Source organism: Equus quagga, chromosome 10 (assembly GCF_021613505.1).
Source record: "Equus quagga isolate Etosha38 chromosome 10, UCLA_HA_Equagga_1.0, whole genome shotgun sequence".
Classification (NCBI taxonomy): domain Eukaryota; kingdom Metazoa; phylum Chordata; class Mammalia; order Perissodactyla; family Equidae; genus Equus; species Equus quagga.
In genome coordinates, this window is record NC_060276.1 from 255,051 (window position 1) to 280,639 (window position 25,589).

The following is a 25,589-nucleotide window of genomic DNA, read 5'->3' on the forward strand; positions in this document are numbered from 1 at the left end:
CATGAGGTGATATCTCATTGTAGCTTTGATTTGCATTTCCCTAATAATTAGTGATGTTGAACAGCTTTTCATGCACCTGTTGGCCATCTGTATATGTTCTTGGGAAAAATGTCTGTTCATATCCTCTGCCCATTTTTTGATCAGGTTGTTTGTTTCTTTGTTGTTGAGTTGAATTAATTCTTTATATGTTTTGGATATTAACCCCTTATAGGATATATGGTTTATAAATACCTTCTCCTAATTTCTAGGCTGTCTTTTCATTTTGTTGATGACTTCCTTTGCTGTGAAGAACCTTTTTAATTTGATGTAGTCCCACTTGTTTATTTTTCCTTTTGTTTACCTTGCCTGGTAGACATGGTATTCAAAAGTACACTTCTAGGGGGCCAGCCCAGTGACATAGGGGTTAAGTTCACACACTCTGTTTTGGTGGCCTGGGATTTGTGGGTTCAGATCCTGGGCATAGACTTACTCACTGCTCACCAAACCACACTGTGGCAGCATCCCATGTACAAAGTAGAGGAATATCAGTGCAGATGTTAGCTCAAGGCCAATCTTCCTTAAGCAAAAAGAGGAAGAATGGCACAGATGGTAGCTCAGGGCCAATCTTCTGCACCAAAAAAAAAATACACTACTAAGACTGATGTTGAAGAGCACAATGCCTGTTTTCTTCAATGAGTTTTGTGATTTCAGGTCTTACATTAAATTGTTTATCCATTCTTTATCAGTTTTTTAATCCATTTTGAGTTAGTTTTTGTATATGGTGCAAGATAATGGTCTACTTTCATTCTTTTGCATGTGGCTGTCCAATTTTCCCAGCATCATTTTTTGAAGAGACTTTTCTTTCTCCATTGTATGTTCTTGGCTCCCTTGTTGAAGATTAGCTGTCCATAGATGTGCGGGTTTACTTCTGGGCTCTCAATTCTGTTCCATTGATCTGTGTTTCTGGTTTCCAGTACCATGCTGTTTTGATTACTATAGCTTTGTAGAATATTTTGAAGTCAGGGATTATGATACCTCCAGCTCTGCTCTTTTTTCTCAGGCTCAGAAGGATGAGACCTGGAAAGCAATCCTTTTTTTTATGTGGTTGTAAGATTAAAATTGGTGAATTTTTAAAGAACTACTTCAGTTAGATATTGAGGTAAAAGGAAGATTACAAGGCGTAAAATAAGAGTGGCTGGTGAGAAAATGGAAGTAATGATTATAGACCACTTATGCTTAGCTTTTCAGAATTTATCCTTTGTTTAATCCTCTGTATTTGAGATAATTACATCTATTTTTCTACATAGTTACATCTGTAGTGTTATTCCTATAGATTCATGGAAGTTGTTTTATGTTGTTACTAACTCTCTCTTCTTACTGTCCAATTTTCTAGGATGTGGTGCCACAGGTTGTCCCACCTTCAAAGCAGTCTCCAGGACCTACTGAGGGGAAGAGTCATATGTTGGGCACTTCAACAGCCCAGCTTCAATAGCTTATTTCCATTAGCCGTCCATTGGCACCATACAGCCTCCAAGTATCCGAACTGTGCTTGGCAGCAACATGAAGATCATTTTGGTAAGATGTGTGAAAACATACAGTTTATATTTAATTGTGATAAAAAATACATAACATGGAATTTAACATCTTAAACATTTTTAAGTGTACAGTTCAGAAGCGTTAAATATATTTACATTGTTGTGAAATGATAGATACTTTTTATGTTGACTCAAAATATTTTCTGTGGAGTTGTGAGGGCCTCTAGCCATTTATTTCCAAGATTATCCTACAGGTTGCAAGAAAGACAAAAATAATATAGGGCAACAGTAAAATCTTATCCCAGCTAGGGGAAGGGAATGCTGACCTGCTCCAGCCCCAATGTATCTAATCTAAGGGAAAAAAAGAAAGAAAAGGAAGCCTCAGTATACAAGGGAGAGAGTTTCAAAAACATATACTGGAAATGCTACAGTCAGGGAAGGTATTAGATGGGAGAGGGAAAAAAAGCTTTATCCTTGTATATTAGTCTCCTAGTGCTGCTGTAACAAATTATCACAGTTCTGGAGGCCAGAAGTCTGAAATCAAGATGTTGGCAAGGCCATGTTCCCTCCAAAGTCTCTCTGAGAGAACTGTTCCCTTGCCTCTTCTAGATTCTCTGTTGCTTGCCAATAATCCTTTGTGTTCCTTGGCTTGTGGAAACATCACTCTACTCTCTGCCTCCATAATCACATGGCCTTCTTCCCTGTGTCTCCTCTCTGTCTTCAAATCTCTCTCTCCTTATAAGGATACCAGTTGTTGAATTTAGGGCCCACCCTAATTCAATATGACCTCATCTTATCTTCATTATCTTCAAAGACCCTGTTTCCAAATAAGATATCATTCACAGGTACTAGGGGTTTAGACTTCAGCATATCTTTTTGGGGAATACAGTTCAACCAACAGCACCCTGGAAAGGAGCAAACACAATTGTGAACGCCACACTCCCAAGACACAGGCTCACTGTGCACTCCAAAGACTGACACTTAGTCCAAAGATTAGAGAATGCCCTCCTCCCCCTACATTACAATCAGATAATAAGCCTCCACTTAAAATGACGTGGATTACAGCTGGGAAAGCTACAAGAGACAAACTTTCTCTGAGGTGCAACACAAAGGAAAGGGGCGATGACAAGAGGGGAGACAAAAGCAAGATCACTAGAGGAATTTAATACCTCTGGTACTCCTAGAGACAACAAACATCAGGCATAGCCCAACTCTTGGCCAGATTCATATAAATACTCACCCTAAAGTCTTATTTACCTCAGTATCTACTTCTCTATACAACACATCTGGCTTGCAAGAGCAATGACAAAATTACAAAATATCCTGAAAGGTAAGAAGTAACACAAGTTGAAAAGACAAAGCACCATCAGAACTAGACTCACAAATGACAAAATAGATGTTGAAATTATCAGTCAGGAAATTTAAAATAACTATGATTAATATGTTAAGAACTCTAATGGAAAAAGCAGACAAAATCAACTATCAGATGGATAACATCATTAGAGTGCTGGAAAATATAAGAAAAAATCAAAAGGAAATCAACATCATGATAACAGAAATGAGGAATGACTTTGATGAGCTCATCAGTAGACCTGACACATCCAAGGATAGAATTAGTGAATATAAAGATAGGTCAATACAAATTACCCAAACTGAAATCCAAAGAGAAAATGAGAATGGAAACAAAGTACATAGCAGAGTATTCAGGAACGGTGGGGTAATATCAAAAGTTGTAACATATGCATGAATAGAATACCAGAAGGAGAAGAAAGAAAGATCTAAGCAGAAAAAAATAATTGGATAAATAATGGCTGAAAGCTTTCAAAAATAAGTGACAGACACAAAACCACGTATTCAAGAAGCTTAGAGAACCCCTAGCAGGATAAATTTTTAATAAACTACACACACACAAAATCCCACACCTGGGCATATCATATTCAAACTGCAGAAAAGCAAAAACAAAGTGAAGATTTTGAAGGCAGCCAGAGGGGAGAAAAACACAAATGAGAATTACAGCAGACTTGTAATCAGAAACTATGCAAGAAAGAACATAATGGAATGACAACTTTAAAGCATTAAAAGGAGAGAAAACTGCCAACCTAGAACTCTGTGTCCAAAAAATTATCTTAAAAAGTGAGAGAGAAATAAAGACCTTCTCATACAATGTCTCAAAGTATTGTAAAGAAAGTTCTTCTGGCAGAGGGAAAATGATATAGATCACAAACTTGGATCTACATAAAAAACAAAGAGTGTTAGAAAGGAATGGAGATAAAATATAAACTTTTATCTTTCTTATTTTTAACTCCACTAAATTATAACTGTAAGGCAGTATTAATGACAATGTATTTGGTGTTTATAGCATATGTAAAAGTGAAACAAGTGACAACAATCTGACAAAGGATAGGAAGGAGAAATTAGGAATATTCTATTATAAGGTATCTGCACTACACGTTAAGTGATACAGAATTATCTAAAGATGGGCTTAGATTATTTAAAAATTTACATTGTAAACATTAGGAAAACTACTAAAAGGTTTTTAAAAATGGTATGAATAGTAAGTCAAGAAAGGAGATAAAATGGAATCATAAAAAATACTCAGGGAAAACCAGAGAGGTCAGAAAAAGAGGAAAAAGAAAGAAGGAATGCATACAACAAATAGAAAATAGCAAGAAGGTAGATTTAAATCCAACTACATCAATAATCACTTTAAATACTATATAAATATGGCCTAAACACACTAGTCAAAAAATAAAGATTGTCAAATTGGATAAAAGAAAAAAGCTCAACTGTATGTTGTCTACAAGAAACTCTTTAAATATAAAGACTCAAGTTAAAAGTTAAGGGATGGTGTGGGGACAGGGGATACATGGGAACTCTGTACCTTTGGCTCAGTTTTGCTGTGAAACCAAAACTACTCTAAAAAATAAAGTCTATTTTTTAAATAAATTTTTTTAATTTAAAGTTAAAGGATAAACACTGTGCAAATACTAATCAAAAACAGTAGTAGCTATGTTAATTTCATATAAAGTGGTTTTCAGAACAAGGAAGATAATCAGGGATAAAGAGGCACATTACATAGTAATAAAGGTCTCAATTTGCCAAGAGAGCATGTAACAATCCTAAAAATTTAACACATAGCAACAAACCATCAAAATACATGAAGCAAAAACTGATAGAGATGAAAGTAGAAATAAACAAATCTGCAATTGTAATTGGAGACTTTAATACCTCTCTCTCTCAGTAATTGGTAGATTAAGCAGACAGAAAAATCCGTAAGGATATATATAACCTGAACAGCACTATCAACCAACTTGACCTAAGTGACATTTATTGAACAATCCATCCAACAATATACACATTGTTCTGAAGTGTAAATGAAGCATCCACCAAGATAGACTACATTCTAAGCCATAAAATAGAGCTCAAAAAATTTAAAAGAATCTAAAAATGTACAGAGTATATAGTCTGACCATAGTGGAATCAACTAGTAATCAATAACAGAAAGATAGTTAGAAAAGTCCTAAATACTTGGAAATTTAGCTATATATTTCTAAAAAATGTATAGGTAAAAGAATTCTCAAGGAAAGTTAAAAGTATTTTGAACTAAATGAAAATGAATATTAAACTTATCAAAATTTGTGGTAAGCAGCTAAAGAGTGGTTGGAGGGAAATGTATGGCAATAAATGCATATATTAGAAAAGAAAAAAGATCTAAAATCAATAACCAATACTGCTACATTAGGAAATAAGATAAAGAAAAGCAAATTAAACCTAAAGCAAGCAGAAGGAAAGAAATGATAAAAATTAGAGCAGAAATCAATGACATTGAAAAGAGGGAGAAAAGAAAGACAGGAAAATCAATGAACCCAAAAGCTGTTTATTTGAAAATATCAATAAAATTGCTAAACCTCTAGCCAGGCTAACCAAGGAAAGAAGGGAAAAGAGACAAATTACCAATATCAACAATTTTTACCACTGATCCTACAGACACTAAAAGGACAATAAGAGGAATACTAAAAACAACTCTATGCCCATAAATTTGATAATTTAGATGAAATGGACTAATTCCTAGAAAGACACAACTGTGGATTGAATTATGTCCCCCCCAAATTCGTACGTTGAAACCCTAATCCCCTATATGAGTGTATTGGAGATAGGATCTTTGAGGAGGTGATTAGGATTAAATGAGGTCATGAGGGAGGAGTGCTGGCCCAATTAAACTGGTGTCCTTATAAAAGAAGAAGAGATACCGGTGATCTCTCCCTCCCTCTCTCTCTCATTCTCTCTCTCTCTCTCTGTCTCTCTCTCTCTCTCCTCCCCCGCCTCTCTTTCTTGGACATAGAAGGCAGCCATCTACAAACAACAAAGAGAGCTCTCAACAGGAACCCAATTGGCTGGCATCTTGATAGTAGACTTCTAGTCTCCAGAACTGTGAGAAAATTAATTTCTGTTGTGTAAATCACCCAGTCTATGGTATTTTGTTATGGAAGCCTGAGCAGACTAAGACAGACACAAACTGCCAAAACTCACTCAAGGAAAAGTAAATAACTTGAATAGTCCCATATCTATTAAAGAAACAGAATTAGTAGTAAAAGAAAACACCTGGCCAGGATTGTTTCACTCATGAATTCTGCCACACTTAAGAAAAATTACCAATTCTACACATTCGCTTCCAGGACATAGAAGAGAAAAGAACACTTCCAAATTTATTTTTTGAGATCATCATTACCTTAATACCAAATCTAGACAAATACAATAAAAGAAAAGGAAACTACAGACCAGTATTTCATGAATATAGACATAAGAATCCTTACCAGAATATTAACAAATTGAATCCAACAATATATAAAAAGGATAATGTATCAAGACCAGGTAGGGTTCCTCCCAGGAATACAAGGCTCTTTTAACATTAAAAAGATCAATCAATGTAATTCACCATATGAACATATTAAGAAGTACCATATGATCATCTCATTAGGTTCAGAAACACAATTTAACAAAATTCAATACTCATTTATTATAAAAAGTCTCAAAAAGTTAGGAATAGAAAGAGACTTTCTTAACCTACTTAAGGGTATCTATGAAAAACATACAATGAGCATCATAATGTCAAGAGACTGAATGCTTTCCCCCTAAGATCAGGAGCAAGACCAGGACCTCCTTTTCTCACCACTCCTATTCAACATTATTCTGGAAATCCTAACTAGTATAATAAAGCAAGAAAAATAAAAGATATGCAGATTGGAAAGGAAGATATAAAACTATTTTTTCACAAATGATATTATTATCTTCCTAGAGATCTCCAGAGAATCTACAAAAAAAACTCTTGAATATAAACAAATTTAATGAGGTTACATAATACAAGGTCAATGTACAAAAGTCAATTGCTTTTCTGTATAACAGCAACTGACAATTGGACTTTGAAATTAAGAAAGCAATACCATTTACAACAGCACCAAAAAAATAAGTACTTAGGTTAAGAGGTTAGATATAGATATAAGATACACACACACACACATATGCAGACAGAATCTGTATGCAGAAAACTACAAAACATTATGAAAGAACTAAATAATTGGAAAGACATTCATGATCATGGATTGGAAGACTCAATATTGTTAAGATGTGAATTGTCAATGTGATCTATAGATTCAATGCAATCCTACTTAAAATCCCAGCAAGCCTTTTTGTAGATGTTAACAAACTGGTTCTAAAATGTATGTGGAAAGGCAAAGGTACTAGAATAGTCAATACAATTAGTCAAAGGACTCAAATTACCTTATTTCAAGACTTACTATAAAGGAACAGTGATCAAGACAGAGTGGTTGTTGGCAGAAGGACAGACACACAGATCAGTGGAACAAAGTAGACAGCCCAGAAATAGACCAAATAGACTGACACAAATATGGTCAACTGATTTTTGACAAAAGTACAAAGTCAGTTCAATGCAGAAAGGATAGTTTTTTCAAGTGATGCTGGAACGGTTGGAGATCCAAATGCAAAACAAAACATAATAAAACCTTGACTCCTACTTCATACTTGTGTAAAAATTAGCTCAAAGTTGATAATAGGCCTAAATGTAAAATGTGAAACTATAAAACTTGTGTAAGAATACAGGAGAAAATGTTTGTTACATTGGATTAAGCAAAAAATTCTTACATGTAACTTCAAAAGCATAATCCATAAAGGAAAAAATGATAAATTGGACTTTATCAAAATTCAAAACATTTTCTCTGTGAAAGACACCATTAAGAGAATGAAAAGTCACAGACTTGGAGGAAGTATTTGCAAACCATATATCTGAGAAAAGACTTGTATGCAGAATATATAAAGACTTCTTAAAACTTAACAGTAAGAAAACAAATAACCCAATTTTTAAAAGGGGGGGAAGATCTGAACAGACACTTCATCAAAGAGGATGTAAGTGTAGCAAATACGCATATGAAAATATGCTCAACATCATTTTAGGTAAATGCAAGTTAAAGCCATGATGAGATACCACTACACACCTATTAGAATGACTAAAATCCAAAAAAATTAACAATTCTAAATGCTAGCAGTGATGCAGAGCAACAGGAACTCCTATTCATTGCTGGTGATAATGGAAAAATGGTACAGCCACTCTGGAAAACAGTTTGGCAGTTTCTTATAAAGTTAAACTTAGACTTGCCAGAAGTTGCACTCCTAGGTATTTATCCAACTGATTTGTAAACTTATGTCCACAGCAAAAACCCATACATGAATAACAGCTTTATTCATAATTGTCAAAATTGAGAAGCTACCAGAATATCCTTCAATAGGTTAATTAGTAAATAAACTGTAGTACATCCATACAGTAGGATACTATTCAGCAATAAAAAGGAATGAACTATTAATTCACACAACAACAGCATTAATCTTAAATGCATTTTGAAAGAATCCTGACCATAAAAAGCTAATGCTGCGTGATTCCATTCATAGGAAATTCTGTTAAAGGCAAAACTATGGGTACAGAAAAGAAATCAGTGGTTGCCAGGGGTTTGGGGAGGAGGTGGTGTAGCAGAGGGAATTTTTTTTAGGGTGGTGAAACTAATCTATATTGCAATGTAGTGTCAATGACTCTATGCATTTGAAAAAAATCTCATAGAACTTTATAGCAAAAAGTGAACCTTAATGTATACAAATTCTAAAAAATCAACTAGAAGTTCAGATCCTAGGATGGAATGCAGCCTGTGATAAATGAATCTGACTATATTACAAATATATAACATGATTCACTGAAGGAAATGGAGGGGAAGTTGCTGGCATAAGTAACTTTGGAAAATAGTGTTTTGACTGAAAACCATAAGGCTAAAAACAAAAGGAACAATACATAAACACTATACTCTAGTTGGTAAAGTTGTTTTGACATTGTATAGAATTCTGAAACTGCTATATATGTATACTAGGATCAAATACATAAGAGCATGGCAGATGGTGGGAGCCAGGTTTCTCACCATTAGACAGTGTGGTTACAGATAAGCATAGGGGGAGTGCTAGAATGAATCATTTGGTACTGAATTAGAGTTGGAGACATCAATATGAGCTCATGTTTAGCTTAATATAGATGCAGATGTATAGATACAGAAATAATTATAGATATGTTTTTACACACAGATTAGTATATTTCCTAGCCCTGTCCACTGAGAGGGCCTAGAATCAATGGCACCCCAGTAGCAATGAGCACACTCAGTGACCAGATCTTAGTTTCTAATACTGTTTTCCAGAAAAAGGAACCAAAGTCTCCTTGGAGAAATGGGTTATTTTAGGGCTGGGTCAGGGAAAATATAAGATGAGCCTGAAGAATCTTGAAGTGTCAGAAAGTAAAGAAATGCTCAAAAAAAGAAGAAAAAAGAGTGAGGCAATGTTAAAGGGACACAGGAGCCAACTAAAAGAGTTGACAGTGGCCAAAGATGGAACAATTTGAGCAAGAAAATAAAGAATGTAGTACTGGGAGTGACATCAGCATCACAGCAGAGTGAGTTGTTCCCTGTGTCTCTCCCCTCTAAGTTACAAGCAGTGGGACATCCATTGACCAACAAAAGACTCCCTGCACAGCACATCTAATGCCTGACAGATCCATGCATCTATGAAGGTGGGTGGACTGGACCTCTGAGAGTCAGTAGAACTAGAGGAGCAGTCCCTTCCCCCTCCCCTAGCAGTGATGATCAAAAATGTGGATGCTCTTGGCAGTGGCAGTGCTGCCCTGACCTTACGTACTGGCAACAGCACTTGCAGTTTATTCCCTGCCCCACCCTCCAATGGTAACAGGTGTTGCCCATGACCTAAGGCTTCAGGAAATACAATGCTGTCACCACCCAAGCCCCTTCTTCCTCCCCAGAAGCGGTGCCTGTCTTTCTAGGAGTAGGGACAACATCCAAAACACAGATATCCCCAGCAGGGGTGGTGGTGCCAGACCTGAGGTTTCAAAAACCTCCTGGCAGGGGCTGGCCCCGTGGCCGAGTGGTTAAGTTCGCGCGCTCCGCTGCAGGCGGCCCAGTGTTTCGACGGTTCGAATCCTGGGCGCGGACATGGCACTGCTCGTCAAACCACGCTGAGGCAGCGTCCCACATGCCACAACTAGAGGAACCCACAACGAAGAATACACAACTATGTACTGGGGGGCTTTGGGGAGAAAAAGGAAAAAATAAAATCTTAAAAAAAAAAATTAAAAAAAAAAAAAAAAAAAAAACCTCCTGGCATACGCTGGTTACCAGAGGCTGCAGAAGCAGCAAGAGCACTCATGGCTTAGCCCCTGGCCCCCTGCCAACAGTGGTGGATGGTGCCCAAGACCTGAGGCTTCAGGAAATATGGTCCCATTCCCCAGGCAGCAGCAACTCCAACCCTGGTCTTTCCGGCAGCAAAGGCTGCATCCAAAATGTGGATACCACTGAAAGGGGTGATGATGCCTTGACCTGAGGTTTCAAAAAGCATGCTGATGCATACCAGCAACCATAGGCTGCAGGAGCAGCAAAGCACTCACAACTTAGCCCCTTCCCTTCTCTCCATCAATGGCAGGTGGCACCTGAAACCTGAGGCTTCAGGAGCCACAGCAGAAACCATGACTCAGTCCCCAGTGGCAGCACCCCCAACACTGGTGCTACCAACAGTGGGGGACTGCATACAAGACCCTGGGCCCCTGGGAGCAACAGCAACACCCATAAATTCAGCAGCCCTGACAGGGATGCTGCCAGCACACCCAGACAACCTGGGAAGAGCAGCACAAATGGTGCATGGGGCAGCAGCACTTGAGCCCACAGAGAGCCCACAGAGAGCCATAGGGGAACAAAAGACCTAGGCAACTCCAAAACCAGTAGATGTGCTTACAGCCTGTTGAGCCTGGTGACAACATCTGAGATTGTAGCAGCATCATGAGCAGCAAAGCACTAGCAACCTGAGAAGCAAGAGGAGGGTACTGACAGAGTGCTGGCAGAGGCAGTGGAGAGAGGAAAAGGCAGGCTCTCAAATACAATCAGAAGAAGCTCAGAATGAAAGTAAACAAAGCCTTACCCAAATAAGAAAGGTGTTTGCTACCACAAATGTGCTGGCAGAGGATCAATTCATCAAGCACCATGAAGAACTACAGTAGCACAGTGTCAGAAAAAGAAAAATGACAATTCTTCAGAAACCAAACTTGAAGTCATGAAAGATTGCGATCTAACAGACAGAGAATTCAAAATAGCTGTTATGAAGAAACTCAGTGAGTTACAAGAAAATTCAGAAAGACAGTTCAGTGAGCTCAGGAATCCTGGAGAAGACAATGAGATGAAAAACAAAGTAGAAAGCATTGGAAATAGAGCAAACCATATGGAAGAGAAAATTAGTGAGCTCAAAGATAGAAATCTAGAAGTGATTCAGGTGGAAGAGGGGAGAGACCTAAGATTTTTTCAAAAATGGAAAAATTCTACAAGAAATATTTGACTCAATTAGGAAAAGCAACATAAGGATAATGGATATCCCAGAAGCAGAAGTGAGGGAGAAAGGAGCAGAAAGCTTATTCAAAGAAATAGTAGCTGAGAACCTCCCAAACCTGGGGAAGGAACTAGATATACAAGTACATTAAGCTAATAGGACTCCTAATTAACTCAATGCAATAAGACCTTCTCCAAGGCATATTATATTAAAACTGTCAAAAGTCAATGACAAAGAATATTAAGGGCAGCCAGAGAGAAGAAAATAACTTACAAAGGAACCCCACCAGATAATCAGTGGATTTCTCAGCAGAAACTCTGCAGGCTAGGAGAGAGTGGAATGATATATTCAAAATATTGAAAGACAAAAACTATCAGCCAAGAATGCTCTACCCAGCAAAATTATCCTTCAGATATGAAGGAGAAATAAAGGCTTTCCCAGACAAACAAAAGCTGAGGGAGTTCATTGCCACTAGACTTGCCTTACAAGAAATGTTGAAGGGCTAGCCCTGTGGTGTGGTGGTGAAGTTCGGCATGCTCCACTTCTGTGACCCAGGTTTGCAGGTTCAGATCCCAGGCACAGATCTACACCACTTGTCAGCCATGCTGTGGTAGCAACACACATACAAAATAGAGGAAGATTGGCACAGATGTTAGCTCAGGGCAAATCTTCCTGAGCAAAATAATAAAAAGAAATGTTGAAAGGAGCCCTCCTACCTGAAACAAAAAGGCAAAGGTTTACAAACAATGAGATAAATAGATAGAATCAGAAGACTGTAACTCTATACCAGAATCAGTTAGTAAACAATTATAAAGGTTAAAGGGAAAGAAAACATTAAAAAATAACTATAACCAATTCAACTTGGCAACAAACTCACAATGCAAAAAGGTATAATTTGTGACAACAAAAACATAGAAAGGGAAGAAGAAAAGGACAGAACCTCCATAGGTAAATGGAGGTAACGTGCTATCAGCAAAAAAAAGGACTATCTCATCTATGAGATTTTTTGTACATACTTCATTGTAACTACAAAACAAAAATTCAGAGCAGAGTCACAAAACATAAAAAAGAGGAAACTGAGAAACATATCACAGAAGGCCACCAAACTGAAATGGCAGACAGAAACACAAGGAAAAAGAAATGATGGAAATATAGAAAAACCAGAAAACAAAAGATAAAATGGCCATAAGCCTTCATATATCAATACTCACTCTAAATGTAAATGGGTTGAATTCACCAATCAAAAGACACAGAGTGGCTGGATGGATTAGAAAACAAGACCCAACAACATCCTGCCTACAGGAAACACATCTCACCTCTAAAGACAAACATAGGCTCAGAGTGAAAGGATGGAAGATGATACTCCAAGCAAATGGCAACCAGGAGAAAGCAGGTGTAGCCATACTTATATCAGACAGAATCGACTTCAAGCCAAAAAAGATAACAAGAGACAAAGATGGACATTATATAATAATAAAATGGGCAATCTGCCAAGAAGACATAACATTCATTAATATATAGGGACCTAACATAGGAGTACCAAAGTATATAAAGCAACAATTAACAGACCTAAAGAAAGAAATCACAGCAAAACAATGACAGTAGAGGACTTTAATGCCCCACTAATATTAATGGATATATCATCCAGAGAGTCAACAAGGAAACACTGGCCTTAAATGAAACACTAGACCAGATGGACTTCAGAGGTAAATATAGAACATTGCATCCAAAAGCAGCAGAATACACATCCTTTTCAACTGCCTATGGAACATTCTCAAGGATAGATGACATGTTAGGAAACAAAACAAGTCTTAATTAATTTAAGATTTAAATCATGTGAAGCATCTTTTCTGACCACGATGGTTTGAAACTAGAAATCAAGAAAAGAAGAAAGCTGGAAAAGTCACAAATATGTGGAGACTAAGCAACATGCTACTGAACAACTATTGTATCAACAAAGAAATCAAAGGAGAAATCAAAAAATACCTGGAGACAAATGAAAATGTAAACACAACACACCGAAACCTATGGGATTGCAGCAAAAGTGGTCTAAGAGGGAAGTTAATAACAATACAGGCCTACATCAAGAAACAAGAAAAATCTCAAACAACCTAACAATACCCCTAAAAGAACTAGGAGAAAAGAGAACAAATGAAACCCAAAGTCAGTATAAGGAAGGAAATGATAAAAATCAGAGTGAAAACGAATGAAATAGAGACTAAAAAGAAAATAGAAAAAGATAAATGCAACTAAGAGCTGCTTTGTTGAAAAGATAAACAATATTGGTAAACCCTTAGCTAGACTCACTAAGAAAAAAAGAGAGACGGCTCAAATAAATAACATCAGAAATGAAAGAGGACAAATTACAACAGATACCACAGAAATACAAAGGATTATAAAAGAATACTATGAAAAGCTTCATGCCAACAAATGGGATAACCTAGGAGAAGTGGAAAAATTCTTAGAATCATACAACCTTCCAAAACCATATCAAGAAGAAATAAAGAATCAGAACAGATCAATCACAAATAAAGAGATTGAAACAGTGATCAAAAAACCTCCCAAAAAGCAAAAATCCAGGACCAGACAGCTTCTCTGGTGAATTATGCCAGTCAACGAAAATTTAATATCTATCCTTCTCAAACTCTTGGAAAACATTGAAGAGGATGGGATGCTTCCTAATTCATTTTACTAGACCGACATTTCCCTGACACCAAAGCCAAACAAGGAAAACACAAAAAAGGAAAATTGCAGGCCAATATTGCTGATGAACATGGATGTGAAAATCCTCAACAAGATATTAGCAAATCAAATACAACAATACATTAAAAGGATTATACACCACAATGAAGTGGGATTTATTCCAGGGATGCAGGAATGATTCAACATCCAGAAATCAATCAGTGTGATACACCACATCAACCAAATGAAGAATAAAAATCACATGATTATCTCAACAGATGTAGAGAAAGCATTTGACAAGATTCAACATCTATTTATGATAAAAACTCTCAATAAAATGGGTATAGAAGGAAAGTACCTCAACATAATAAAGGCCATACATGACAAACCCACAGCCAACATCATATTCAATGGTGAAAAACTGAAAGCTATTTTTCTAAGAAAAGGAACAAAACCAGGATGCCTACTCTCACCACTCTTATTCAACATAGGATTGGAAGTCCAAGCCAGAGTGATTGGGCAAGAAAAAGAAATAAAAGCAATCTGGTTTGGAAAGGAGTAAGTAAAACTGTCACTATTTGCAGATGACATGATTCTATATATAGAAAACACTACAGAATCCATGAAAAAACTATTAGAGGGGCCGGCCTGGTGCCTCAGCAGTTAAGTGTGCATATTCTGCTTTGGAGGCCCGGGGTTTGCCAGTTCAGATCCCAGGTGCAGACATGGCACTGCTTGGCAAGCCATGCTGTGGTAGGCGTCCCACATATAAAGTAGAAGAAGATAGGCACAGATGTTAGCTCAGGGCCAGTCTTCCTCAGCAAAAAGGAGGAGGATTGGCAGATGTTAGCTCAGGGTTAATCCCCCCCCAAAAGAAAACCTATTAGAAATAATTAACAAATACAGTAAAGTTGCAGGGTATAAAATCAACTCACAAGAATCAGTTGCATTTCTACACACTAACAATGAACTAGCAGAAAGAGAAAACAAGAATACAATCCCATTTACAATCACAACAAAAAAGTAAAAACTAGGAATAAATTTAGCTAAGGAGATGAAAGACATGTACACTGAAAACTAGAAAATATTGTTGAAAGAAGTTGAAAATGACACAAAGAAATGGAAAGATATTCCATGCTCATGGATTGGAAGAAGAAACATAGTTATCCATATTACCTAAAGCAATCTAGAGATTCAATGCCATCCCAATCAGAATCCCAATGACACTCTTCAGGGAAATAAAACAAAGAATCCCATAATTTATATGGAACAACAAAAGACCCCGAATAGCCAAAGAAATCCTGAGAAAAAAGAGCAGAGCTGGAGGTATCACAATCCCTGACTTCAAAATGTACTACAAAGCTATAGTACTCAAAACAGCTTGGTACTGGTAGAAAAACAGACACACAGATCAATGGAACAGAGTTGAGAGCCCAGAAATAAACCCACCCACCCATGGAGGGCTAATTTTTTACAAAGGAGCCAAGAACATACAATAGAGAAAGGAAAGTCTTTTCAAAAAATAAAGTTGGGAAAACTGGACAGCCACTTGCAAAAGAATGAAAGTAGACCATTATTTTATACCATACACCAAAATTAACTCAAAATGGATTAAAGACTTGAATATAAGACCTGAAACCATAAAACTCCTAGAAGAAAATATATGCAGTACACTCTTTGTCATTGGTCTTAGCAATATCTTTTTGAATATGTCTCCTCAAGCAAGGGAACAAAAGAAAAAATAAACAAATAGAACTACATCAAAATAAAAAGCTTCTGCACAGCAAAGAAAACCATCAACAAAATGAAAAGACAGCCCACCAACTTGGAGTAAATATTTCCAAATCATATATCCCATAAGGGGTTAATTTCCAGAATATGTAAAGAACTCATACAACTCAACAACAAAACAATGAACAACCCAATCAAAAACTGGGCAGAGGATATGAACAGACATATCTCCAAAGAAGATATAGAGATGGCCAACAGGCACATGAAAAGATGTTCAACATCGCTAATTATTAGGGGAATGCAAGTGAAAACTACAATGAGATATCACGTCACACCCATCAGAATGGCTAGAATTAACAAGACAAGAAATAACAAGTGTTAGAGAGGATATGGAGAAAAGGGAACCCTTATACACTGCTGGTGGGAAGGCAAACTGATGCATCCACTATGGGAAACAGTATGGAGACTCCTCAGAAAACTAAAAATAGAAATGATCCAGCTGTTTCGCTTCTGGGTATTTATGCAAAGAACTTGAAAACACTAATTCAAAAAGATATATGCACCCTATGTTCATTGCAGTAATATTCACAATAGCCAAGACTTGGAAGCAATGTAAATGCTCATCAACGGATGGATGGATAAAGAAGATGTGGTGAATATATATATATATATATATATATATATATATTCATCCATAAAAAAGTCAAAATCATGCCATTTGCAACATCATGGATGGACCTTCATGATACCATGCTCAACAAAATAAGTCACGCAGAGAAAGACAATTACCATATGACTTCACTCATATGTGGTAGATAAACACGTAATTAAGGAGAACAGATTAGTGGTTACAAGAGGGTAAGAGGGTGAGGGGAGGGTTAAAGGGGTAACGGGGCACATATTTTTGGTGACAGGTGGAAACTAGACTTTTGGTGGTGAACACAATACAGTCTATACAGAAGTCAAGATATAATTGTGTACACCTGAAATTTACATAATATTATAAACCAATGTGACCTCAATAAAATATAACATAGTATTGGATTATAACCCACTGTATAAAATAAGTATCCATTAGTCTATGTTGATTTAAATAAATGATTGAATAAATGAGTAAATGAGAAGAGTAGAGACCTAAAATGTAGGCTGCACTTAGTGATTTGCTGCCAAAGAATAGAACATGGAAGGAGCGAGGACTAACTTTAAGTAGAGAAACAGTGAACACTACTTTGGCCAGGTGTTCAAGTTTAACATTATCAATGATAAATCACATTGACAACATGTATCATTGATATGAGGTGGGAAGAAGGGCACTTATTTCTGTGGCCATCCTCCCAAAAATCTATAACTCCATTTTAACCACGAGAAACCCAAATTTGGGGACATTCTAACAAAATGCCTAACCAGTACCTCTCAAAACTGTTAAGGTCATCAGAAACAAGGAAAGTCACAGGCTAGGGGAGCCTAAGGGGACATGATGACTAAATGTAATGTGGGTCTTGGATGGGATCCTGGAATAGAAAAAGGACATTAGGGGAAAGCTAATAAAATTCAAATAAAGTGAGGGATTACTTAATAAATAATGCATCAATATTCATTTATTAGTTGTGACAAGTTTGCCATCCTAACATAAGATGTTAATAGTAAGGGAAACTGGGTGAGGGCTGTATGGGAACGCTGTATTTGCAACTTTTCTGTAAATCTAACACCGTTCTAAAATTTAAAACAAACTTATTAAGAGAGAGGGAATTGGGGGAAAGTAGCAGAGACATGAAGCTGTAAGTTTCACTATGAAAGGGAATAAATGAGGTAGTATGGTAGAGTCAAGAGGAATGTTGTTTTAAGATGCAAGATAGTACATGTTTGCTGATGAGAATGATCCAATAGGGAGGGAAATTTGATGATGCAAAAGAGGTAGGTGGAACAATTTCAGAAGTGTAATAGCTGAGAAGGAGAGAAGAGATAGGATCTAATTCATAAATGAAAGTGTTGGACTTGGTTAAGTGCACAGATATTTCAACTGTAGTAACAGGAAGGAAGGCAGAATATATGGGCACAGATCAGGTAAGTGGGTGGATGTGAAGCATGAGTCTGTGGAGATTCTCTTTTAATTGCTTCCATATTCTCTTTGAAGGAGTAAGCAAGGTCATCAGTTGAAAGTGGGAAGGGAGAGGCAGTATTGGCAGTTTGAGGAGAAAATAGAGACTGTGAAATAATCTTTTTGGAGAGTGAGTGAGTGATTTTACTAGGAAGTTATGCAAGGATTGTTTGGCAGTGTTGAGATTTTTGGTGATTTTAAAATGAGAGTAGCCAATGCAGTTTAAAAATTTTTCTCTAGCAATGCTCAGCTGCTTGGCTGCAGGCACAGAGGAGGTGGGGACTTGAGCTTATCAGGATTGGGGCTTTGTCAGGGAAGTGTGGCAGAGGGAGAGAGAGGGGCTAGGGAGTTAAGGATATTTGGAAGGAATTGATTAAAATGATGGACCATGGAAGCTGGGCTCTGTAGAGAGGAAATTGAAGATGTTAAAGGAGACAAGATGATCAGTAATGAAAATGAGCTTATTGTCAATGTATTGGAGCTCTTTGTGGGGTTGAAGGATTATTGGAGTAAGGAGTACCCAAATAATAGAGCTGGAAAGGGAACAGCAGGTAGTCAGAGTATAGAGTGTTTGATATGAAAATTATGAAGGTATTGCAATTAATGGTGATGAAGTTGCCAAGAATGATGACAAGGGAAGGGATGACAGGGGTGACAGTGGAAGACAGTAAACTGATCTAGATTTATTTAGAAAGAGTGACTCAGGAGATATTTGATTAGAGTAATAAAGAAGCGTAGAGTTATATAGGACAGCATGAGATTCAAAGGAGCAAGGAGGCAACTATCCTACCAGGATTATTACACCCTTGTCTTGCTCCCCTGGTGATCTAGAAACTAGAGCACTCTTTCAAAAGTGCAATCTAATTTTACTACTCTGATTTTAAAAATCTCTTTATAGAGGCCCACTTTTAGAGATGGTAATTGTTTGAATGTGGCAGGAGAAAGGAGTGGGAATGGAGAGGTCATATGAATTTCAAAGAGATTTAGGAGGTGGAATCAACAATCCTTGGTGATTTATTAAATGTAGGTATTGAGAGAGATGAGCCAAGATAAGTCCCAAGTTTCTCTTTTGTATTGACATTTTGGCAAGACCTAATTAATAAATGTTTGTTTAGTGTCAATTTTATGCAGAGCTGATAACTTCTAGAGAACCAAAGATGAAAGACATAGTCGCTGCCTTAATGTAAGATGCAGTATCCATGAAACATAAAATAAGTAAATAAGTATAAGAAGAATAAATAGCTTATCCCATATGCAAATGCAAATTAAATTGATATCTACCAAATAATTTCAAAGAAAATGTAGGGTTATTCAAGGAAGCTTCCTTAAATAAATGAATTTTTAGCTAGATATTGAAGGAAAACATGGTTGTTTAATTAGAGGAGCCTGTAATTTTAAGGAGAAAAGTAGCAAGTGCAAAGGCAAGAATGAACTCCAATCATGGAAAGAAGGACAATAAGCGTATCAATTTAACTAATGAAGGGGATGTTTTGAGCTTGTTAAGAGATGAATGAGTTCAGCCACAAAATACAAATTATTCCCCTCCTGTACTGTAAAGGGCCTAATATTTTAGGCTTTGTGGGCCATGTACAATCTCTGTTGCATGGTCTTCTTTCTTTTGTTTTTGTTTTATAACACTTTTAAAGTGCAAAAACCATCCTTATCTTGCAAGCTATACAAAAACAGGCCACGGGCTATATTCAGCCAACAGGCTGTAGTTTGTCGGACCCTGGATTACCTCAGTATAATAACCAATCTGAATGAGAGTTGGTGGTACTTAATCACCTCTGTCACTCCAAGGGCATGGTTCTCAGTATTTTTAGATTATGGATCCCATAGAAATTCCATGCATCCTAGGTCAAGAACTCCAACTTTAGGTCACCACCAAATAAATAGTCCCATTCCACAATATCAGCACTTGTTACATCAGAGACTTTTTCAATTAACTTCAGTGTCTGGATTTTCAAGCATCCAGTTGGGATATGCTTTGAAGGCACAGATGCTTTTATAAGGTGTGAGTAGCATCACAAAGTGACTCAAAGAAGACCAACCATTGACTCATAACTAGGAGATGATATAGGCATATGGAGGTGATACCCTAGTGGGCCACTTTGCTTCTCTCCTCTAAAGCCCGAGGCTGTTAGAGGGGAAAGGCATTTTCCCCAGGTGATAGGTTACCTTCTAAGCTGCATCCCTGACTTTCACAATAGAATTTCATGTAATATTCTTCTCAGATGGTTTCTGTGGACTGCTTTTTTTCTGGGCATGGGTCACACTTTTCTGTTTCTATACATGTCTCATGATTTTTTTTGAAAACCTGGACATTTAAGATAATATAGAAACTGATTTCTCACCCCTTCAGAGGGATTATTTCTGTGTTTTGTTTATTTGTTTACTGACTTGCCTGGAGGAATTCTCTACACAGATGCTGTGTAGCCACTGCTGTCTCTGCTCAGGTTTTATCTTTACTTTTTGCTTTTATTAAAACTGTGACTTCCTAGGTATCACATTGGGTCAGTATAGCTCAGTGGTTCTCAATAGGGGGCAGTTTTTCCCCCCAGGGGACACTTGGCAATGTCTGGATACATTTTTAGTTGTCACAACTGGGGAGAAGGATGGAGACTAGGGATGCTGTTAAGCATCATACAGTGCACAGGACAGTGCCCCACAACAAAAAATTGTCTAGCTCTAAATGTCCGTAGTGCCAAGGTTGAGAAACCCTGGTATAGCTTAGTGGTTAGCCAACAATTGGTCAGAGGTTATGCTTAAAAACCTTAAGCCAATAAGGCTTCCACCCTTTGCCTACAGATCTCTGTGTGAATTGGGGCACACATTCAGAGTTTAGGCTGTTTATAAGTCTGCTGTGGTGTTTACATTCTGTTCTGCCATTCTTCACATCTCCTCTGGGCTTGCACAAGGCCTTACATTCTTCCAGAGATGTATAGATAAGCTAGGGCCCTTTCCAGTCTCTCCTGAGTGCGCCCACAGCCCTGTATGTGTGCACAGCCTTGCCGAACACCAGGGATATGAGGAGGTTTTCCAAGGCCCACTATAACTGTCTCATTCTCTTGATCCCCTTGTTGGATTTCTAGCTATTCTGCTGGTCTGTCACTTGCCCCAACCAGTATTCCTTCCCTGGTTGTTTTCAACACCCAGGGGTATGGGGTTTTTATGTGCTCTGCTCCAAATCAAGTTAGTCCTCTTTAGCAGCAAAGCTGCTGTTTTCTTGGCTTGCCTGCACTGGTAGAACTACTCCTGATGTAGCTGGTGGGGGGGGGGGGGGGGAGGCACTGGGCAGGTTTTAGGGGGTGGGAGCATCCCCAATTAAAACATACAGATTCCCACTGTTCTTACCCAAGGTCAGTAGTTTTCTCTGGAAAAAAAAATGCTTCTTAATTTGTTGTATGCCTTTGGTCAATTTCCAGAGTCCTAAAATGGTTGTTTTTGATAATTTTATTCAGTTTTACCATTGTTCTTGAGGGAGAGGATTTGCCAAGCTCCTTACTCTGCCTTTCCAGAAGTCTTACCTTCAGAGATTCCCAAGGCTACACTTTGAGAAACACTAGTGTAGTGGGCTTTGGGGTTGGACTACTTGAGTTCAGTCCTAGCTCCACAACCTAATGATTATATAATCATACAAAGTTATTTAACATCTCTGAACTTTAGTTTCCTTGTCCTTAAAGTAAGAATAATAATACCATGCAAAGTCAATTTGAGGAATACAGGTATACTGTGTTTTTCAAACTGTTGCTTAGTATCTTGTAATGTAGATATACCACAATTTATTCAGCTATTCCTCCACTTCCTCCACTGATAGACATTTAATCTTACTTTCAAATTTTTTTGCCATTATAAACAACACTATTATGATTATCCTTGTGCACACCTCCACATGTGTGACAGTTTCTATAAGGTAAATACTGAGAGATGAATTCCTGGGTCAAGCAATACATATACATATTTTGTATTATTTTCATAGAAACTTCCAGATTGCCATCCAGTCTGACTTCACCAATTTATGCTCCCACTACCAAAGTTTGAGAGGATACATTTCCCCACATCTTTTGAAAACATTTGTTGTAATCAAACTTTAAAAATTTTGTCACTCTGGTGGATAAAAAATGGTATCTTAATACCCATTTCTCTGATTACTACTAAGGTTGCAGGGAGTGGGTTCATGTGTTTACTGGTCACTTCTAGTGACCTTCCTATCCTTCATTCATTTTTCTATTGCATTTTTATCTTAATAATCACAGACATTTATTCTATATGCTGAGTATTAATCATTTTATGTTAAAAATATTTTTCCTGTTACTTGTCTTTTAGCTTGAGTTTTTTATTGTTTGAAAAACAGAAGGTTTTTATTTTCATATAGACAAATTTATCGTGTATGCTTTTTGTGTCATATTAAAATGGTCTTTCCTACCTCAAGGTTGTTAACATATAATAGTTTTATTTCTTATATTGTAATCTATCAGTAATTTATTGTTTTGAATGATATGAATCCAGAATAAATTTTTTCAAATATTCATTTTTCTGAAACTAGTTATTGAGTGATCCATCTTTTCTCCACTATTATGAATATCTTTGGGACTCGATTCTGTTCCCTTGATCTGTTCGTCTATTCTGCATGAATACTATACTTTTTAAATTACTATAGCTTTATAATAATAACTTTATAGTTCCCCCTTGTACCTTCTTCTTTTTCAAAATTCTTACTTTATTAATTCTGAATATGAATTATGGAATTAGCCTATCTAGGACATGAAAATTTCCAATGGGGTTTGGATTGCAAGTACCTGACATTTTGTATATTAATTTGTGGGAGAATTTGTATCTGTTCATTATTGAATTTGCCCGTCTGTGAGCATATTGCTCCATTCAGGTTTCCTTCAAGTCCTTCAGGATAGTTTTATAGATTTCTCCATAGCAATCTTCCACATTTTTGTTGATTCCCAGACATTATATATTTTTTGTTCCTCATATAAATGTAATATCATTCTTATTTACCTTTTCTAAATGAGTAACCTGGTGTATGGGAAGGTCTGATTTTTTGGGAACTTTTTATTTTGGTATAACTTTAAACTAACAGAAAAGATGCAAGAATAGTGCAAGGACCTCCTTTATAGCCTCTATCCACTTGTGTTTCCTTTTTAAATACTTGAATCATTTCATTTTCCAAATTTAGAACTCTGATCTATTTTGAGTTTATCTTGGAGACCTGGTGACAATATGAGGTATGGACCCAATTTTATCTTTTTCCAAATGGCTATCTAGTTGTCCAACACCATTTATTTAAAAATTCATATTTTCCCCAGTGATTATAGTTGCCAGTTTATTACATACCAAATTTCTATATACATTTGGGTATATTTATGGACTTTTTATACTCTTCCATTGTTTTATCTGCCTATTCCTATACCGACATCACACTGTTTTAATCATAGAAGTTCTATAGTATGTGTTAATATCTGGTAGGAGGCTAGTGTCCCCCTCATTGTTCTTTCTTGGTAGAAGACTTTTTGAATGAAGTTTTCTGGGTACTGATTTTTTTAAGTTTTCCTTAATAAATACTTCTTTATTTTTATAAAATAATGTAATAAATAATATAAAAGAATGTGATCTTTTCCCTAGAACTGCAGTATGCTAACACTGTGATGCGCTTTGATTATGTCTGGCTTCGAGACCACTGCCGCTCAGCATCTTGCTACAACTCTAAGACTCACCAGCGGAGCCTGGACACTGCCAGTGTGGATTTATGTATCAAGCCAAAGACCGTTCGTCTGGATGAGACCACACTCTTTTTCACTTGTGAGTGGACAAGAGACTTGGTCTTCTTTGGGGTTCTCTTCTAAAGAACAATTACTTTGCAAAAAAGTGGTTTGTCTCTTACCAAAATATGGTATTCTTTTAGTTATTTCTCCTTTTTTCTTTCTATGGAAGCATTTATTTTTTGAAACTTTTATTTTTATTTTTAAATAAAATTATTGCAATCCATAGCTAACATCATACTTTTTAAAATCATTTTTTCCAGTTTTATTGAGATATATTTGACACACAATATTGTGTAAGTTTAAGGCATACAATGTGATGATTTGATATTCATAGGTATTGTGAAATGATTGCCACAGTAAGCCAAATTAGCACATAAATCACCTCACATAGTTACCTTTTTTGCGTATGTGGTGAGAGCATTTAAGATCTACTCTCAGCAAATTTCAAATATATAATACAGTATTGTTAATTATATCACCATGCTGTGCATTAGCTCCCGAGAATTTATTCGTCTTACAACTGGAAGTTCACACCCTTTGACCCCCTTCACCCATTTCCCCCAATCACCAGCCCCTGGCAACTACCAATCTACTTTCTGTTTCTATGAATTAGGTTTTTTTAGATTCCACATAGTGTCACTTGACAGTACTTATCTTTCTCTGTCTGACTTATTTCACTTTGCACAATGCCTTCAAGGTTCATCCATATTGTCCTGAATGGCAGGATTTCCTTCTTCTTTATGGCTGAATAATATTCTACTTTGTATATACATACATACACACACACACACACACACACACACACACATATATATATACACACACACACCACGTTTTCTTTATTCGCTCATCTGTCAATGGACATTTAGGTTGTTTCTGTGTCTTGGCTATTGTAGATAATCCTGCAATGAACACGAGGGTGCAGATATCTCTTTGAGATAGTGATTTCATTTCCTTCAGATATGTGCACAGAAGAGGGATAGCTGGGTTATATGGTATTTCTATTTATAATTTTTTGAGGAATCTCCATGCTGTTTTCCATAGTGTGTGCACCAATTTATGTTCCTACCAGCAGTGCACAAGAGTTCCCTTTTCTCCACATCCTTGCCAGCATTTGTTATCTCTTGTCTTTTCTGATAATAGCCATTCTAACAGGTGTGAGAGGACACCTCACTGTGGTTCTGATTTACATTTCCCTGATAATTAGTGATGTTGAGCACCTTTCCAGCTAACATCAAACTTAATGGCGAGACTGAACACCTTCACTCTAAGATAGGGAACATGGCAAGGATGTCTTCTCTCACCACTCTTATTTAATATCCACTTTTGCTGCTCTTATTTGACACAGTTCTGGAAGTTCTGGTTATTACAATAAGGCAAAAAAAGAAATAAAGTGCATACATATTAGAAAGGAAAAAATAAAACTGTCTTTATTTGCAGATACATGATTGTCTACATAAACTACCTCAAGTAATCTACAATAAAACTCCTAGAACAAATAAATGAGTCCAGTAAGGTTGCAGGATATAAGATAAACATACAAAAATCAATTTCATTTCCATATACTTACAGTGAACATGCAGAAATCAAAATGAAAAATTCCCATCTACAATTGCTTCAAAGAAATTTAAATATTTAGGTATAAATCTAACAAAGTGTGTACAGGATCTGTATGATGAAAATTATAAAATGCTGATAAAAGAAATCAAAGAAGGCCTAAGTACCTGGAAAGGCAAATCATGTTGATAGATTGGGAGACTCAACATAGTAAAGATGTCAATTCTCTCCCAAATTGATTGACAGTTTTAATGATGTTCCTATCAAAATGTTTTTTGTAGATATAAACAAGCTTATTCTAAA

General features: G+C 36.7%; 1 protein-coding gene across 2 annotated transcripts in view; it reads left to right on the top strand.

Annotated features, from left to right (window-relative positions):
* The window catches only part of TMLHE (trimethyllysine hydroxylase, epsilon), a 77,278-nt gene that overhangs the window by 21,493 nt on the left and 30,196 nt on the right, over nt 1-25,589 (top strand). For both annotated transcript variants that reach the window (XM_046673805.1, XM_046673807.1), the window contains exons 2-3: nt 1,373-1,554; nt 23,590-23,766. In XM_046673805.1, coding sequence (XP_046529761.1) covers nt 1,374-1,554; nt 23,590-23,766 — 358 coding nt within the window. In that variant the 5' untranslated portion in view covers nt 1,373. The remainder of the gene's footprint in view (nt 1-1,372; nt 1,555-23,589; nt 23,767-25,589) is intronic.